The following is an 18982-nucleotide window of genomic DNA, read 5'->3' as shown; positions in this document are numbered from 1 at the left end:
GTCTCTAAAATAAAATGCATGGAACACCTAGAACATTTAAATTCCTCATTTCCCAGCATCTGAAAAAAAAAAGCTATGCAGTTTTCCTAGGCATACAACATGGGTAGAAAAAGGCTATTCCCATAATTTAAGTTATGTTTTTCCATGAGGGTGTGCTATGTGGCAAGATATAATACAGCTGCTCAACATAGCTATGAAAAAGCGAATGTAGGTAAACATGCATATACTAAGCACCTGGCCGAAGTTTATCTTCATTTGTATCCTAATATTAATCAATTATGGATAGAGACATGTGGTGCAAACAGGTGGACAGCACATTTTGCTACCACACTCCCCACATCCCTTGCTGACAGTGAAAATGATACACAGATAAATTCTGCTCTTAGTTACCTGCTTGAAACTCCACAGACTTTAGGATTTTGTCCTTTATGCTTCAGAAAGATAATGTCATCGCACATTCTCTGTGAAAAGCAGTAATTTGCTATGACCATGGGGTATATCTAGTAGATACAGGATGCAGCATCAACAGGTTTCTGCTTACCTTCCTATTACCTCAAAAATTACACAGGCTCATTCCATAATTTAGGTATTCTAAGGGTTGATGAACAATTGTTAAAAAGGTGTAATACCCTTAACTTGATTGCAAGATCAAAATGCTTAATCTGCTCTGTACATACATCATCAAATCCAGCTGCTTTGCCATTCTTCAGGTGACTTGTTCCAGCATTGAGTTAATCTACTGTAGTCATCAAGTGCCTTACATCACAAAAGAATTTTCTAACCAGTGTTGTGCCTTTGGATACAACAGCTGGTAAGGCATAACTGAGGTTATGGAATGAAAGACTACCCACAGTCGGGCACACTGAAATAGATCTGGAACCCTAGGAGGACTTTTCTTGAGGGGCCAATAGAGACTGGTCAATGTGGTGATGCCTGAATAGCCTGTGCACATAAACTGGCACATCAAAAACTAATACGATCAAATGGGGTTACTTTAATTATATGAATATATGTGAGAACGGCGAGGTGCAGACCATGAAGCACCTTCTCATTTGCCGACTCTTTGGGGAGACCTGTATGAAGGAGGACCTTGCTGTAGTGATGGAAAGAGCCATCGCTTGTGCATGGTTCTGGAAAAGCCTCTAGTCTGTGACAAGGATACGAGAAAAGGAGAACCTCAAAAATACATATTAGCTGTATTAAAGAAACCATCTGATAATCACGGAGAAGGATGAGTCCTGGCAGGGATGATTTAATTGGGGATTGGTCCTGCTTTGAGCAGGGGGTTGGACTAGATGACCTTCTGGGGTCCCTTCCAACCCTGATATTCTATGATTCTAAGTCTGAAAATTCAATTACTGTATACAGAAGGGCGAAGCAATCATGATCAAAGGGGAATAATAGGAAATGAGGAGTTTGTGTTAAAAAGTACTGTGGGTGACATTTTTACTTCTCTGAATTTGTCTATTTACTTCTATTTACCTGATCTAGTCTTCATTTTTAGAGTGACAGCAGTCTAAAGGTATTGTCATTTACAAGTACATAATGGGGGGAGGACTTCTTGTCAAGATGGATATAATCAAGGACATAGCTTTTTCTCAAAAACTAGAACTCCACAAAGTAAACTCGAGGAGCTCTGCTAACATGAATAGTTCACATATCCTTTGCCAGGTATGCAATGTAAACAAGAACTCCTCTCAATTACCATGGGAATTTTGAAACTGCTACACATTTATGAATCCTTAATTATACATTAGCTCTGTGTACACAAAGTTATTTATTTAGTCTTAATCTTAAAATAATTCCATTTAATTGATAATTTTGGTGTTAACTCTCAAAATGATGGGTAACAGATTAATATCCAAACTTTAAAAAACTTACCTTGAAATGCTGAATTAAGCATTTCAGGTTTCATCTGATGAAACTATTAATAAGATAATTAAAAGCAAAAGTCATTTTCATAGAATTTCTTGTAAGTGAGTAACCCTACAAAATCTTAAAACATTTCTTTTCTGTATGTGGAAAACAGCTCTTCAGTGATATTTCTGTCATATTTCCAACTCACTAACACCTCTTGTACATTTGTTCTGCTAACATTTCAGGTGTTTGCACACAACTATAAAATGTTTTCTACAAATAAAAGATATTCATAAAGCTCTTACTAGTAGTTTTTATACTGTTACACAACAGTATATAAATTTTTAATTCCAGCTTTATGATCAATAGTGTTACCCCTCAAAGTGAAAGTCATACAGGGATGTTTTAACTGAGCACCCTACACTTGTAGTTTATTTCCTAATAAACTATATACCATGTTTTTAGCCAAATTCTTCAAAGTTTAAAAAAAAAACAAACACACCACTCATTTCTGGCTGGCTCACACATTAACCTTATCTTTAAGTGATTTTTCTGTCTCTTGACCTAACTTGAAATATAATACACTTCCTTTAAATAATGTCTTATCAGATTTTTTCCCCTTAGGATAGTTCTTTGTGGGTTTGTGTTTATTTTTTACCATTATATTTGTATATTGATTCATTATACTAACAATTATATTTAAGTATTTTCAGAGGGTTGTACCATTTCACAGATGGTGACTAAGAGAAATATATGATTAAGAGCTTAATCCTGCTCCTGCTGAAGTCACTACTATTTTTACTATTGAGTTCAAAGGTGGCATGATCAGGCATTAAGAAGACGATAGACAGCAGAAGTACTTAGACAAGCAACAAGACCAGTAGCTTATTTTAATGAATATACCTGTCATCTTGATCCCGGTTTTTCCCACTCCCTCTCTTCAAGTTATTAGAAAGAAAGAACAATTCCATGATGGGTAGGAAAATGTTCTGAAGTTTTCAAACTGTTATCTGACATACTACAGGGCATGCAGTGGTTGCCAACCACTTTCAGATTAGTGATCAGCTATGTTCTTTTCTAGTGGCTTATACCCCATCTATTCTGTCTCTTGCTCTGCTATCAGAGATATGTACTTTGAAGTTACAGTATGAAGAGATTGAAACAAACATATAATCATGTGACCGGACACTTCATGGGTAACAATTAATATGTAAACTTCATGCAGAGGATTTTTGAAATTGAGACAGTTATTTTAAAAAAATAATTGCATGATTAATCGCGCTGCTAAACAATAATAGTACAATCTCTTTATCATGAAAGTTGAATTTACAAATGTAGACTTATATATTCAAAAATAACTGTATTCAAAAACAAAACAATGTAAAACTTTAGAGCCCACAAGTCCAATCAGCCCTACTTCTTGTTCAGATTATCTCTTGTGGGAGATAATGCTGCCTGCTTCTTGTTTAAAATGTCACCTAAAAGTCAGAACAGGAGTTTACATGGCACTTTTGTAGCCAGCGTCACAAGATATTTATATGCCAGATGTGCTAAAGATTCATATGTCCCTTCATGCTTCAATCATTCCAGAGGACACATGTCCATGCTGATGACGGGTTCTGCTTGATAACAATCCAAAGCAGTACAGACCGACATATATTCATTTGCATCATCTGAGTCAGATGCCACGAGCAAAAGGTTGATTTTTTCGGTTCTGTAGTTTCTGCATCAGGGTGTTGGTCTTTTTAGATTTTTGAAAGCATGCTCCACACCTGGTCCCTCTCAGATTTTGGAAGGCACTTCCGAGTCTTAAACTTTGAGTCGAGTGCTGTATCTTTAGAAATTTCACATTGGTAACTTCTTTGCGTTTTGTCAAATCTGCAGTGAAAGTGTTCTTAAAATGAACAACATGTGCTGGGTCATCATCCAAGACTGCTATAACTTGAAATATAGGGCAGAAAGTGAGTAAAACAGAGCAGGAGACATACAATTCTCCCCCAAGGAGTTCAGTCACAAATTTAATTAATGCATTTTTTTTAATGAGCGTCATCAGCATGGAAGCGTGTCCTCTGGAATGGTGGCCGAAGAATGAAGGGGCATACAAATGTTATCATATTTGACACATAAATACCTTGCAATGCCAGCTACAAAAGTGCCATGCAAACACCTGTTCTCACTTTCAGGTGACACTGTAAATAAGAAGCAAGCAGCATTATCTCTCATAAATGTAAACAAACTTGTTTCTCTTCGTGATTGGCTGAACAAGAAGTAGGATTGAGTAGACTTGTAGGCTCTAAAATTTTACTTTGTTTTGTTTTTGAGTGCAGATATATAACAAAAAAAATCTACATTTGTAAGTTGCACTTTCATGATAAAGAGATTGCACTACAGTACTTGTATTAAGTGAATTGAAAAATACTATTTATTTTATCATTTTTACAGTGCAAACATTTGTAATAAAAATAAAATAAATTGAGCACTGTACACTTTGTATTCTGTGTTGTAATTGAAATCAATATATTTGAAAATGTAGAAAAACATCCAAAAATATTGAATAAATTTCAATTGGTATTCTACTGTTAAACAGTACAATTAAAGCTGTGATTAATCATGATTTTTTTTAATCACGATTCATTTTTTGAGTTGATCACATGAATTAACTGATTGACAGCCCTAAAAAAAATCCATGTAACATCCAAGCTCAATTCCTGTTCTTACTCTCCAATATAGCAGGAAATAGTTGGCTGCCCCCACTGCTTCTAGGGCCCTAGTCTGAGGGATAAAGCCGTGTCTTTTGTCACTCAGTGACCCATTTGACTAGCAGAACATTAGCCTCAGTCTGAGAATAAGTGAGAGCTGTAAAGAAAAGTAATTAGGAGGGTTTCTCAGGGCTCTGTCAAGCACAATGAGTACAATCAGCCACTAAAAATGAGAACTTCCTATTTTGTCAAATAGACAAAGTGTCTTGGTTAAAGGAAGTTAACTCTAACAGATATGCAGAGGAAGATTTTTAAATGTTCACTTCATAGCCTCATGTCCTACAGTCTCCTGTCTCTTTACTTGCATTTTGTTTCACAAAAGAGAATGTTACTTTACTTATAGTAACTGGAGGTTCTTTGAGATGTGTGGTTCCTATTTGTATTCCACTGTGTGTAAACATGCACTTCATGCACACAGTTATAGAACTCTTGAAAACAGTGTCAGTTGATCCACACATGCACCCTCACCCTCCTCTTGCCTCTGATCAAGGAGATTATGGGCGGACCTCTCCTCCAGTTCCTTCTCTACCATGAATCCAAGAATGATTTGAAGCAGAGGGGAAGGAGGGCAGGTAGTGGAATGTAGATAGATCCTCCCCACGTGTCTTGAAGAACCTCCAGTTACTACATGGTAAGTAAATTTCTTTTTTTCTTTGATTGCTGGTCCCTCTGTGTATTCCACTCTGGGTGACTGACAAGCAGTACTAAAGAAGGAGGCGGCTGCCAGGATGCAGGCAGCAAAGTCATTTGAAGTACTGCCATCCCAAAAGATGCATCAGTGGAGGAGTCCTGTACTAAAGCATATTGTCTCACAAATGTGTGGATGGAACTCCATGTAACTGCTCTGCAAATGTCAAATAGAGGTACTTCTTGAAGCGATGCCATTGATATCACTTGTGTTCTTGTAGAATGAGCCCTCACCCCATGAGGGGGAGGACAATTAGACAGCTGATAGCAGAGATAGCTACAACCTGAGATCAATTTACAGATCCTCTGAGAGGATACAGCTTGACCTTGAATTCTTTCTGCTACAGCAATAAACAGTCTTGGAGTTTTTCTGATTGGCTTTATCTTTTGCAGGTAAAAGGTTAAGGCTCATCACATGTTGAGGGAATGAAGTCTCCTCTCTTCTTCCGATGTGTGTGGTTTCGGAAAAACACACAAGTGAAGTGACTGGTGCAAGTGAAACTCTGAAACTACTTTGTGGGTGAACTTAGGATGTAAACACAATGACACCTTGTCTCTATGGCATATGGTGTCAGGCAGATCAACCATCAATGCTCTAAGCTTGCTCACCCTCCTGACTGAGTTGATGGCTATCAGGAATGTAACCTTCATGGACAGAAGAGAAATGGAACATGGGGCTAGTGGTTCAAAAGGAGGTTAAGAGAGCACAAAAAGAATAAGGTTTAAGTCCCACTGAGGAGCAGATTTCCTTACTGACAGAAAGGCTCTGATTAGACCTTTGCAGAATCTGGTAGTCAGTAAATGAGCAAAAATTAAATAACCATGAGAAGGTGGGTGGTACACATTCATTGGTGCCAGGTGGACCCCAGCTGTTCTGAGAGAAAGAAGATTGTCCAGAATAAGGGGAATACCCACAACTCATGGGTTTTTGTTGTGCCCAGACAAGGAAACACTTCCACTTGACTAAGTAAAATTTTCTAGTGGAATCTTTTCTACTGTTAGTAAGGATGCTTTGCACAGCTTCAGAGCATGAACTTTCGAGAGTTGACACCCATCCAAACACCTCACCCTGAGATGGAGTGCTTGGGGGCTGGGATGCTTGATTCTGTCTTTCCCTTGGGTCATGAGATTGGAAAAGGACTGAATGCTGATCGTTGACCAAGACATGTGTAGAAGACTCAGGAACAAGAACCGTCTGGGCCAGGTGGGGGCAATGAGGATGACTCGTGCCTTCTCCAATTTATAAAATATATACATATGTATGTACAGATCCAAAACTAAAGGAAGATGAAACTCCAGACACTGGAGGTTCCAACCCAGGCCATGTGGTGATAAGAAGGAACTAGAGAGGCGGTCGGTCCGCTCTGCCCTTTATCTCCTCAATTGGAGGACAGCAACAGCGCATGCATGACCCAACAGACATGGCTTTCAAGAATTCTCTGACTCCATGCGCATGCGTACCCACAATGTAATACACACGGGCACCAGCACTCAAAGAAGTACAAGTTTTCAGCATGCATACAATGTATGCTAATGCAAAAACAAGTGTCAGGGCAAGGACTGTCTACCACAAAATGCCTAGCAAAATGAAGCCCCATTCTTGGTTGGCCATCAGGCACTATCATAATTAATAGGTAAAATGTACAAATCAAAATCTCTCTCTTGTACTCTACTACATATTTTGTTTTTCTTTCTTGCTCATTCTTCATCTGTTTTGTGATCCCAATTCAACAAAATATTTAACCACATGTTTGAGCACTTTCCTAAATCAGGGTCTATATTTTCTACTCTTTTCATACATTTCTCTGCACATTTCTTACTTATTGCTCTCACCTGCCATATCATTTATGATTCTCTGTTTTCCAGCACTGGTTCAGAGCATTTCATGGTTTATTCTAGTACCTCCATGTATTCATCATTTATGAGGAGGGGAGTAGCTGACTGACCTCAAAATAGTTTAATAATGGCTTTCCCTAAAACCAAAGCAATTCATACAACACAGTGAAACAGAATACAAAATTGTATCATTCGCCCATTTTTGAGCTACTTCGATTGCACTGTAAAGCAATTTAGCTTCCTTATAAAATAGGACTAAATAAATACGGCTTCATTATGCATAACTTTTTTTGCAAGAGAAAAAATGAACAAAAGCAAGTGAAAGAAAATAGGTATTTTATAAATAATACAGATACCAAAATAATTATTGTGCAAATAAGATGTAAAACATTATTTTGATTTGAAAGATGTAAGAGACTATGCAACAAGTGAAAAAGGACAATTTAATAGGAGTCACTAGTAATGTAACAAGAAAACATCAGTAATGGTTGCAGGAAAATTACATTTACCTGACATTAATGGATTAGTCAAAATTGGGCTTTTTTGTGCACTAGTTGGGGGCCGGGGCAGGTTAGTAAGTGTAATAACTATTTATACAGTTTTAGTTCAACTACTGCAATCATCTGTGCTTACTATATACTGGACTCATGTTACAGAACATCCTTCTGGATTGCACCATTATAGCATTATGGTTGCAAAAAATCCCATGTGCCAGATTGTGCCCAGCCATTATACAAATTATCTGCTCTCCACTTCTATCCCTACACAGGAGCTGGGTATAAATGCAGTCCTTGTGCTCCCATGAGCCCAAGGACCTACCCTAGCTGGCAACATTAGCTACCACAAAAAGGACAGACAAGAGTTGGGACCACGGCCCTGTGAACAAACCAGAAGAGCTGGCTGGGCATTGAAGGGTGTTTATAATATGCATTCTTGTGTATTTTCTACATAAGCATTTACTGTATCTTTCCCTCTCCACATCCATTGGTAATTTATCACAGAACATCATTATCTCTTCTTGCGTCAAGTTTCTGTAGTTACCTGTTGCTTCAGGTGCATCCCTTAGGAAGTCAACAAAGTAAGCATCAGTTTCCAAATCCACTAAAGCCTTTTTCTCTTCACCGAACTCCTCCTCAACCAATTTTGCCAAAGCTGTATCAAACCAATCTACATCTGCTGGGGTTGTGAAACGATCAGCAATAACACACTTACATTCATGCTTCCACAACTTTATCAACACCTGTTCACAAAACAAACATCTCAATTGATTAAGTTTGTAACAGAGGCACTTGTGCTCTTCACAGCCATATCTCAGCAAGGTTAGAGTTTTGTCACTGTTTCTCCGTACAGCATCGCATTACCTCTAGACAATACAAAGTAATGCTTTACTCCTTACTAGGGAAGCTGAAATAGTATTCTTTGTCAGACTTTGATTCAGCTGCATCTCAGCTTACATGTATGTCCAGTTTACAAAAAAAAAAAAAAAAGAAAGACACTGCACATTCAGGACAAAGTATTAGATGAAACCTCAGTCTAGCCTCCCAAACTACATAATTATGTGTCCAATTATTGCATTGCCAAAACCAGACTTTATGAATTTCAAGCATATTTTTACATGCAAATTCAATAGCTGACTACCCAGTTTGCTAACAGATATATTTCCCACTCTCAAATCATAACTGTCCATTCATAAGATGGAGCCACACTTTTATATGCTACTTCTGGCAGTACCATCAGTAGAGATGCTTGGATAATGATTCATCTGCGGAGGGATAGCCACTGCATTGAAGACTCAACTTTATATTTCAGTATTAAAGAAAATTAAGAGGGAAATATTTACATCAAGTATCTTATTTTTCACAAGGAATGTGGGTCGTACAGTAATGAAACAGCAGAAAGACTTGTTACAGTCTGAAGTGTTATTCCCTCTTCCATTTAAGATGTGTCTGCGCTGCAATCTTGGGCGTGATTGCAGCATGGGTAGACATACCTGTGTTCGTTCTATGCACACTAGCACAGCTAGAAATAAAAGGGTAGCACAGCCTTCAGATGGGGCTGGACAAGCATATTGGGGATCCCAGGTATATGCAGGCATTGCTATCCCATGCAGATGCTTGTGCTGCTGTGTCTCCACTACTATGTTTAGCTGTGCTAGTACAGGTAAAGCTAGCATGGGTATGTCCATCCATGCTGCAATTACACCTCAGACTGAAGTCTAGACATACCCTTATAGCTCTAAGCCAAAAATCAGCTTTCAGCCAGTCACATGGTTTGAAAACCTCAAGGCATCCTATACCTTAAGAACAAAATTATTTGTCATTAAGACACTGAATAGCTTGCTGCTATGTGTGTTTATAAAATTGAATATTTTTAAAAGCTTGATTTTCTCCAGAATTTTAAAAATTGAAATAAGCTAACATTTATCAGTAAGTATAACAGACCATAAAACTGATGCAGACAGTGGACCAAACTGGTTTTTGTTCTTTTGCTACATTGAATGTCCACAAAATCCTTTGGCATCTTAGCCATTTAGCTAAGTCAGAATTGTTTCATCACTGATGCTTATTATTTATTATTTGTATTGAGGAAGCACCTTGGAGTCCCAGATATGGAACAGGACCCCACTGTCCTAGGCAGAGTACAAACACAGAACAAAACCACTGAAGATCTTACAATTTAATAAGAAAAGTGATAACAAGTAGAGACAGAGGCTTCCTACTGTATACTGAACCACCAAGAGAATCAGTTATAGTCTTCATCCCATTGCTACTTAATATGCTAACTCCATGAAAGAAATCTGTATGTTACTTACATTAGGTTCACTGATTACTTCCGATACGGTATTTAGCATCCCCTGCCAAATCCTTGAGAGATCTCGTAGATTGAAAACATAATGGAACTTGGCTGGAGTGGGTAGCATTTTGATCTTGGTCATTTGCCATAACCTGCGTGTCAGTGGCACCAATTTGGCTACTGATCTTCTCACCTCTTCTGAGAAGCCCCGCTGACTACAATAATGCCCTACTCCAATCACACCTGGGGAAAGCAAAATTGATGGTTTAAAGGGCAGTTACTAAAATAAGGCTTGTCTACACATGGAACTATTCTGGAACAGCTATTCCTGAATAACTCCAGGCACAGACAACCTGTACATGTAAGACAGCAGTACTCTTTGCACCTTCACCTCATGTCCCCTGAAATAAACCAAAATGCTGCAGCCTAGCTAAGCTATAAAATGTACCTCTTGTGCTGCATTGGGAGCAATAGGTTAAGGACCAGACACCAATTATTTTAAGTCAAGGTCAAAGTTATTTTTGCAAAATTTTTGCAGATGTGTGCAGCAATGTAAACATGTAGCACCTGCACATGCAGCAAATGTGGACAGAAATCCTATATTTTCATACGTAACTGTTGAATGTGCAGATTTTCCAGGGACAACTTTGGTGCCAGTCTCAGAATCTTGGATCTAGATGTCCCACTGTAAGACTATTTTCTTGAGTTTATAAATCAATTGGTGAACTTCATGTTGAGTTGAAACTTTCCAAGTCAAACCTGAGCAGAGACTCGATTTGGATTTTTCAACAAGAAAAATATAGTTTCCACTGAAAATGTTAGGGGGTTAAATCATGGAAACCTCTCTACTCCCTTGGGTTTTGTAAAAAATGATACTTGTTCAAGGCCTTAGTTTTGGGTCAAATTTTACCTCAGAAAGTCCATTTGAAAAAGAACACCATTTTGACTTTGTGGTGATGTTACCCACAGTTTACTCCTGGGGGAATTCTGCATCACTGCACAATGCAGAATTTTGCGGAAATTAATGTTGGGCACGCAGAATTTCCTTTCCCCCTCCGCCAATAGAAATTGGCTGAAGAGATGTTGGCCACCACTAGGGGCCGCTGGATCTTGCAGAGCCCAGCTGAGAAATAGAAGGCAAGGCTGTGAGGAGGGGGAAGAAACTGGAGGGTTCCCAGCAGCTGCAGTTCCCAGCATTCCCTGAAGGAGGGAGGGGGCACTCAGGAAACTCTGTGCAAGCCTGGGACCCCGCATCAGGCTGTTTCTCCCTCTGGATCCCTGGGCTATAGGAGGGTAGGGTCTGAGAGTGTCTGGGCTGGGGTGGAGAACTGCAGCTGGGGTCTGGGGGTTAGAGGGTGTGAGTGTCTGGGCTGGGGGGGGCCCACAGCTGGTCTCTGGGGGGTGGTAAGTGTCTGGCTCCCCAGCTGAGCTCTGGGGGGAAGAGGCAGAGAAGAAAGAACTAGGTTGTTGTAGGGGTTTCTTTAACTCTCTACTCCTGGGGGAATTTTTCTGTGTGTCTGTATTGTTACAGACATCCTTGCTGATAGGTATTTTGAAATAAATTACCAAAATAATTGAAACCAGCATAATTATGTAGTGTTATTTTGACAAAATAAAATTTACAGAATTTTAAAATATTGTGCACAGAATTTAATTTTTTGGTGCAGAATTCCCGCAGGAGTAAATTTTGTATCTTAGTCTAAGGCAGAGATTTGGTTTTGTGTTTGTTTGTTTTTAGCTTCCACCCCACATGCAAAAAAAAATTAAGATTTTCAATCTTAAGATTTCCCTTTAAAGTACGGGGGGGGGGAACAAAATTTGGCACCCCAGTTCTAACTGTCTCAATCAATACTTTGCAAAGCGAGTCTTCATTTTACCAAAGATCTTGTCAATGGAAGAATTGGAAGGCAGAGTACAGTTGAATATGGAAAAATGTCTCTTTAGTCTCTGCGGGATGTCATTGCGACCTCCACCAGGGTGGATCATGGCTGCCAAGAACTGGATATCAACGATGTTGGTAAACTCCCCCGGTTTCCCCAGGTTATAGAACCCATTCTGTTCCATCAGCTGGCGAACTATCTCATTGGTGACCTAGAAAGAGCCCAATAGGATTAGAAAAATATTTCCCTGGATGCAAAATGGCATGCAAAATTATTTATGAGCACCCGATAAACATAACTAAGAGACAGATTTTCTTAGTCTTAAAAAACACTACATTTTCTTCTGCCATGAAGAAAACATTTATAAATTACCAGAAATAGGTGGGATTGGATCGCCCTTTCCTCTGGTAATATCTAGAGGAGGGAGCTCAGAGGAAAATAATCGCATGCATTTCAAATACCTCAATAACCTGACAGCGTGGGGAGCCATGTCACCTGTGTCATAAGGAGACATAAAAACAACAGATCAGCATTAAGACAAATTTCAATACTTAACTAACCTGATCTCCCCACTCATTGATTACAGGCATATTCACATCATCAATGAAGACAGTCATCTTCTTGCCTGCAGGAGGACCATATGTCGTTCCCATGCGTTTGTCCACATAACTCTCTATTGAACGCTGTAAGAAAAACCTTTATTACCTAAAGCTGTACAGTTCCTCTCCATCAAAGGATAGTTTATGCTTTTTAAATGCACACACTTAGTAGCATAAACTCTTCAATAGCAAAGGCATACATGGGTACTCTTCAGACTGTTTTGAGGAGATTTCCACTAAGAAATGCCACTAGCTTTGTAGAATTGGTAAATGGAACACTGGGTTACAAAGTGAGGTAATAGGTTGCTATACAAATTGGACACAAATTGCCTTTAAAAACCATAACTGCCAATGTAGTGCATGCAACCCATTTGGAGAATTATCCCCTTTTTTTCATGGAGTGGTGTAATAAACTAAATTTGAACTATTGTGATCATAGATAACTGTGTGAAATATCACCTCCATGAAAGATTTAACTCAATTATGAAATAAACCCAACTTACAACCATTAGTGTAGACTACATTTTGTAAAGTCTTTAGTCTTTTACACAAGGTTTTAATGACAATCCAATAAAAATGAATGACCACTTCAGCCAGTTAGTGTGAACTGGCATATTTCCAGACATCAAGAAACATTGAGAATTTGATGAGGGAAGTATAACATGTCAAAAACATGAGAGTAACCAAATAACCACTGGAATGACTGGAAGAGATGTGGTTCCTGAGGATTTGCTGAAATTGATGGACAATTTTCAAAAGGCATATTGTGAGAGAAGCAAGTTACATCCCTGTAGAAAGGCCATTTTGACTGAAGCCCTTGGAGCAGACTGGTGCTTTTGTTTGTTTGTATCTTTGTAATTAGAGAAAGCCTTCTTTTAATGTGATCTTTCTGGCAAATTCTCAGTGTACAAATAAAGATATGAACTCAGTCATCTTATTAGAAGTAGAGTGATTACTGTACCTGGAACATTAATGGGGTAGTTGCAGATGAGAAGTTCAGACTCTTGGCCATGTGATTTTCGGGATTATACTTTGACATGAATCCTTTGATAATGACAGTTTTAGCAGTTCCTTGCTCGCCAATTAGTAGCACAGCCTAGACAAGGAGAGAATTCAAATGAGCCCAGAGGTGCAAAAGCCAAGTGTGCCAGCAAAGTCTCATCAACCTCTGTATCTATCCTGGTCAGGAATGAAACAAAGAAATAAAAATGTAACTTTCAATGAGAAAAAAATTGGCAAGCTGGAAGCAGTGGGCTGCTTTAGCACTAAACAATTCAAGGTGTATTAACTCTAACAGTATGTTGGGCAAAAATTGGGGATTGGTCCTGCTTTGAGCAGGAGGTTGGACTAGATGACCCCCTGAGGTCCCTTCCAACTCTGATATTCTATAATACTTGTATGCAAAGGGGTCATTAGTTTCCACCATACAACAGGGGATCCTCACATTTTCAACTATAGTTCCACATTGTCCTGCTGTGCTGGAAGGAGGACAAGAGACACTGGATGTGGTTTAATTAGGCTGCAATCTTATTCCTAAATGTCTGGAAGTACCCGTCAGATAAAAAAGTGTAAGTACAGGTAGTTTAATAATCATTTACACATACCTGGGGGCGGGAGTTACCCATCCTAGTCCCTAGCCAACCCACTGCTTGGACCCTCCTCCCTCAAATGAGGGTTAAGGCATGCTATAAAGGAGGGTTCGTTGGCTCTCTGCCATATCAGTCATAGGAGCCCCAAATCCCTGTTTCTGCTCCTTTAAAGAATACTTCCTTTAAATCCTTTACTAATCCATTTTATCTGATCATGTTATCCCTTCCCTGCAAAGTACCTGCACAGCATATCAGCCCCATACTTACACAATAAGTTGCAAATCATAGCATAACTTCTGTTCCATATTTGCCCCAAGTAAGCCATGCAACCCTCTGTCAGGAAGGTGGAAAAAAAACAACCATCTTGCCTTGGCCAATCTGGCAGTGAGGGAAAACATCTTTTCCAGCCCCCTGAGAAAGGAGTGACTGGTGCAATGCCCACCATGGATCATGACAAAGCCTGGCATTTAACTACTTCCATGCATGAGAGGGTGGGTGCTGCTCCACCTGGTCCAGGTAAAAGAGGGTTTTTCGTGCCCCAGCGTGGACCTAAATAGTTCTTCCTCTCTTCCAGTCACCTGGTGTGGGGATGGGACACTAACCTGGTCAAGCTACCGCAGCAAATCACTCTGGTACTCTAGTCTCTAAAGGGCCCACGCACCTTTCTCTGCAAGCCAGGCAATGGCCCCCACTACTTAATGGGCGGTGAGGTCATTTTATTTAAGAACATAAGAACGGCCATACTGGGTCAGACCAAAGGTCCATCTAATTCACTATCCTGTCTTCCAACGGTGGCCAATGCCAGGTGCCCCAGAGGGAATGAACAGAACAGGTAATCATCAAGTGATCCATTCCTTGTCACCCATTCCCAACTTCTGGAAACAGAGGCTAGGGACACCATCGCTGCCCATCCTGGCTAATAGCCATTGATGGACTTATTCTCCATGAATTTATCTAGTTCTTTTTTAAACCCTGTTATAGTCTTGGCATTCACAACATCCTCTGGCAAGGAGTTCCACAGCTTGACTGTGCATTGTGTGAAGAAATACTTCCTTTTGTTTTAAACCTGCTGCCTATTAATTTCATTTGGTGACCCCTAGTTCTTGTATTATGGGAAGGAGTAAATAGCACTTCCTTATTTACTTTCTCCACACCAGTCATGATTTTATAGAGCTCAATCAGATCCTCCATTAGTCGTCTCTTTTCCAAACAGAAAAATCCCAGTCTTATTAATCTCTCCTCATATAGAAACCGTTCCATACCCCTAATCATTTTTGTTGCCCTTTTCTGAACCTTTTCCAATTCCAATATATCTTTTTTGAGATGGGGTGACCACATCTACACACAGTATTCAGGATATGAGCGTACCATGGATTTATATACAGGCAATATGATATTTTCTGTCTTATTATCTATCCCTTTCTTAATAGTTCCCAACATTCTGTTCGCTTTTTTGACTGCTGCTGCACATTGAGTGGATGTTTTCAGAGAACAATCCACAATGACTCCAAGATCTCTTTCTTGAGTGGTAATAGCTAATTTAGACCCCATCATTTTATATGTATAGTTGGGATTATGTTTTCCAATGCGCATTACTTTGCATTTATCAACATTGAATTTCATCTACCATTTTGTTGCCATTTATAATTTAACTCTCCCACCGCCCATGCGGACCACATCATTGACACACACAAACAAGAATGATACCTTGCCCTGCCCAGCAATTGTTTCAATAAGGAAGTCTGTCCTCACGTTGTCAACATTTGGCACCAAGATGGAACCATACTCTGGAATGCTGTTAGTGGGGTACACATACTCTTCAACACGAGTACTCCAGTGCATCCATTTACCTTGTCAGAACAGAATAGATTAATACTTCAAAGAAACAAAGAATTTGCCTGTATCCCATTCTCCAACTAGTAGTACAAGTGGATTGTTACCTATGAAGTTCCCTTACCCTGTCCGGGGCAGTGGGCCCTGCAGGCAAAACCCACCCTCTATGAGGATCAGCAATCAACAAGGAGTATTCTTAAAAACCACATGGGAAGGACCACATGACCTGTTGTTACAAGTGACCAGCTTGCTTACCTTTGCTCATTTGACAGCATTTTGTGATACAAAGTCCCTGTTTCCTTGTGTAGTCAGTTGCCCTTGTTTTGGTATCTCACAGCAACAGAGGGAAACTTTATTAAAACCAGTAGTAAAGCATGATTTTAAAACAAAAACTGTCAAGGAACATGGGAAAGTATACAACCTGAAGTGCCTTCTCTATTAATTAATTAATAATATAAAATATACTCTTTCAAGATCATGTCTCTTCAAATGTTATCTGGTATATGCTAGTGGGTTACTAACCATCAGTTTCCACATAGTAGTCAAACATGGTATCTTCACTTCCTTCTGAGATATGGGGAAGATCAAGCTTTATTTTTTTATGATTACGAAGCCAGTGCTCCATTTTGCATCGGTCTTCCAATTCCAGCAATGCTCCAACACTCCACATGAGGGAGAAGACGTACAACCTTTCCAGGTACTCTGGTGTTACTTCCCCTCCTTGCTCCTGAGAGGTGAAACATTGTTTTAGCTATTTTCATGGCTTAAGGCCTATCCAAGAAACAATTCCTACATCAGACTCTGCTTTGTATGTTCAAGGTGAAAACCTTTAGCTTTGATTTACATAAGTCTCAGTAGGTGTCCCGACCTATGCTCTGGGCAACCATTACACAAACGAAAAGCTACAATACATATTGTGTCATATTATTTATTTTCCTTAATTCAGAAAAATAGCCACCAGAAAAAAATCCATAGCAAACAAATAGCTTATTTCTCTCCAGAAGCCCAGGGAAAGATGAGTAGTTGGTTTATTAGTTCATTAAAGCCCCGATTCTGCAAATACATATGTTTAATGGGTTACTCTATGACGCAAGTAGTCCCATTGCGTTATGGATATGTGGTTACAGGTTTCAGGCCTTAGACTCAAGGTTCCTTAGGGCAGAGACCTATTATTTTTTATGTCTATAGTCTAATGCTCTTAAGAGATCTCTTCCCGGGCATATACCTTAAATATACATGGAAAATTAACATGATGCAGTATGCAACTGCTCGCTAATTAAATGGTGGCTCTCAAAGGCAGCATATGTTAACAGTGCTCTGCGGCTTGCACTGGCTGAATTTGTATTTTGGTAGAGTTTAAAAAGCCAAAGATGTCGTGGGTCTTGCCTGCCTGCAGTACCACACCTCTCCCTGTGCTATGCTGCCACAATTGTGGCTGGATCCCCTTTAAAAAAAAAGGAGGCATTGGAAGAACAATATTCATAGAAGCTTTTTTCTTTAAAGGAGGCATGTGCTTCTCCCTCCATGGTCCAAATTTACTTGCCTTCCAAGAACGCTGCTAAATTAATCTATTTGACCCGGCGTAGTCGGAAGGCTGAGTCTGTTGAGATTAGGGTTTTTATATAGTGGCAATGCATGTAAAGAGGTGGGTTGGATTTACACATGGTAAAGTGAGTGGAAGGGATGAGTGCTGCTGCTTTGATGTAAGTTTATTCATCTTATATTATTGTATTTTTCAATATATGTCCGGACAGCCCTGAGCTTAAGGGGCATGCCACTGGGTACTGAGTATTAGACCAGAGGTGTTTAGTCTAAATATGTTACTTTTAAGGAAATGAATAAAGTTATGTTTTCACATAAGGATAAGTAGATAGGAATAGTTCTAGTGCAATTGGTCACATGTGGCATTGGTCTTTTTGCAGCATCTTACATCGAGGCAATCCAGGCAAATAAAAATCTTGGCCTGTATTTTGTCTTTAATTAAATTCTTATTCAGCAATTTTGCAGAGATGTCAGTGTTTGCTTAAGAGAGTTCCCCGGCAAGATGGAAACAATTCAACTTTTAGAAGAAGCAATGTATCATCAGAAAGATAACAGCAGCAAGTCAGTTGGTTAGCCACCCGCATGCTAGTATTTGCACTGGCAGTTCAATAGCAAAGAAACAAAGTGCACCTTCAAATGTGACTGTAATGAAATTAATGTAGGGGGCTCCAACTGAGAAATTAGGCTGCAGCCTTTGACCAAAATGGTGATGAAAAGACGGGCTACTGAAGGAGAAATAGAGCTCAAGAATAGGTCTGCAGAGTTGGAAAATGAAGAAGGGGCTCAGCAGGTAGTCACTGAAGGTGGAAGGGCAAGAAGAAGAGAAGAGCAGCTAGTCCTATAGGAAAAGGGGAAGAGTTAATGGAGATTACACCAAATATGAGCCCCAGGAGGATACAGGATGGGTTAAAGAGGATTACAAGGGAGAATAGGAATGGAAAGAACTTACAGCCAGAGGGAACGGGGATAGACTGGAGAATAGCATAGTCAACAGGAAAAGGCAGGTCTATGTGATTGGGGATTCTTTACTGAGTAGAATAGATAGGCATGTAACCAGAGCTGATCCAGAGAATAGGAGGGTGTGCTGTCTTCCAGGTGCTAAGATACGGGATGTAGACCTGAGGTTGAAAAGGATTCTAAAGGGAGCAGGAAAGAATCCCCTAATTATCCTTCATGTGGGAACAAATGATACAGCTAGATTCTCACTGGAAAGTATTAAGGGAGACTATGCTAGGCTGGGAAGATGCTTAAGGAAATTAAGGCTCAGATGATCTTTAGTGGGATTCTGCCTGTTCCTAGAGAAGGGCAACAAAGGTGTGACAAGATTATGACTATCAACAGATGGCTTAGGCAGTGGTGCTATAAGGAGGGCTTTGGGATGTATGGCCACTGGGAGGCATTCATGGATAGAGGACAGTTCTCTCAGGATGGACTTCATCTGAGTAGGGAAGGAAATAGACTTCTAGGATGGAGGCTGGCACAACTGATTAAGAGAGCTTTAAACTAGGAATTTGGGGGAGATGGTTGGGAGATGTCCAAGTAATCTCCACGCCAGAATTTAGCACTGAGAGGAAAGAAAACGAAGTAAGAGAGGATACAGCTGTGGG

At 39.7% G+C, this 18982-nt stretch overlaps 1 protein-coding gene across 1 annotated transcript in view; it reads right to left on the bottom strand.

The window, feature by feature from the left end:
* Positions 1 to 18982, bottom strand: part of DNAH5 (dynein axonemal heavy chain 5) — a gene marked incomplete at its 5' end in the record, with an annotated part of 254247 nt that overhangs the window by 83883 nt on the left and 151382 nt on the right. Inside the window, 7 exons of the mRNA XM_084621096.1 lie at positions 8181 to 8379; positions 9952 to 10175; positions 11810 to 12023; positions 12373 to 12495; positions 13373 to 13507; positions 15708 to 15850; positions 16356 to 16560. Of these exons, the coding sequence (XP_084477222.1) occupies positions 8181 to 8379; positions 9952 to 10175; positions 11810 to 12023; positions 12373 to 12495; positions 13373 to 13507; positions 15708 to 15850; positions 16356 to 16560 (1243 nt within the window). The remainder of the gene's footprint in view (positions 1 to 8180; positions 8380 to 9951; positions 10176 to 11809; positions 12024 to 12372; positions 12496 to 13372; positions 13508 to 15707; positions 15851 to 16355; positions 16561 to 18982) is intronic.

Source organism: Lepidochelys olivacea (assembly GCF_965140295.1).
Source record: "Lepidochelys olivacea isolate rLepOli2 genome assembly, chromosome: 2".
In the NCBI taxonomy this organism is placed as follows: Eukaryota; Metazoa; Chordata; order Testudines; family Cheloniidae; genus Lepidochelys; species Lepidochelys olivacea.
Note: the sequence above shows the minus strand (reverse complement) of the source record. Positions and strands in the feature narration are given on the sequence as shown.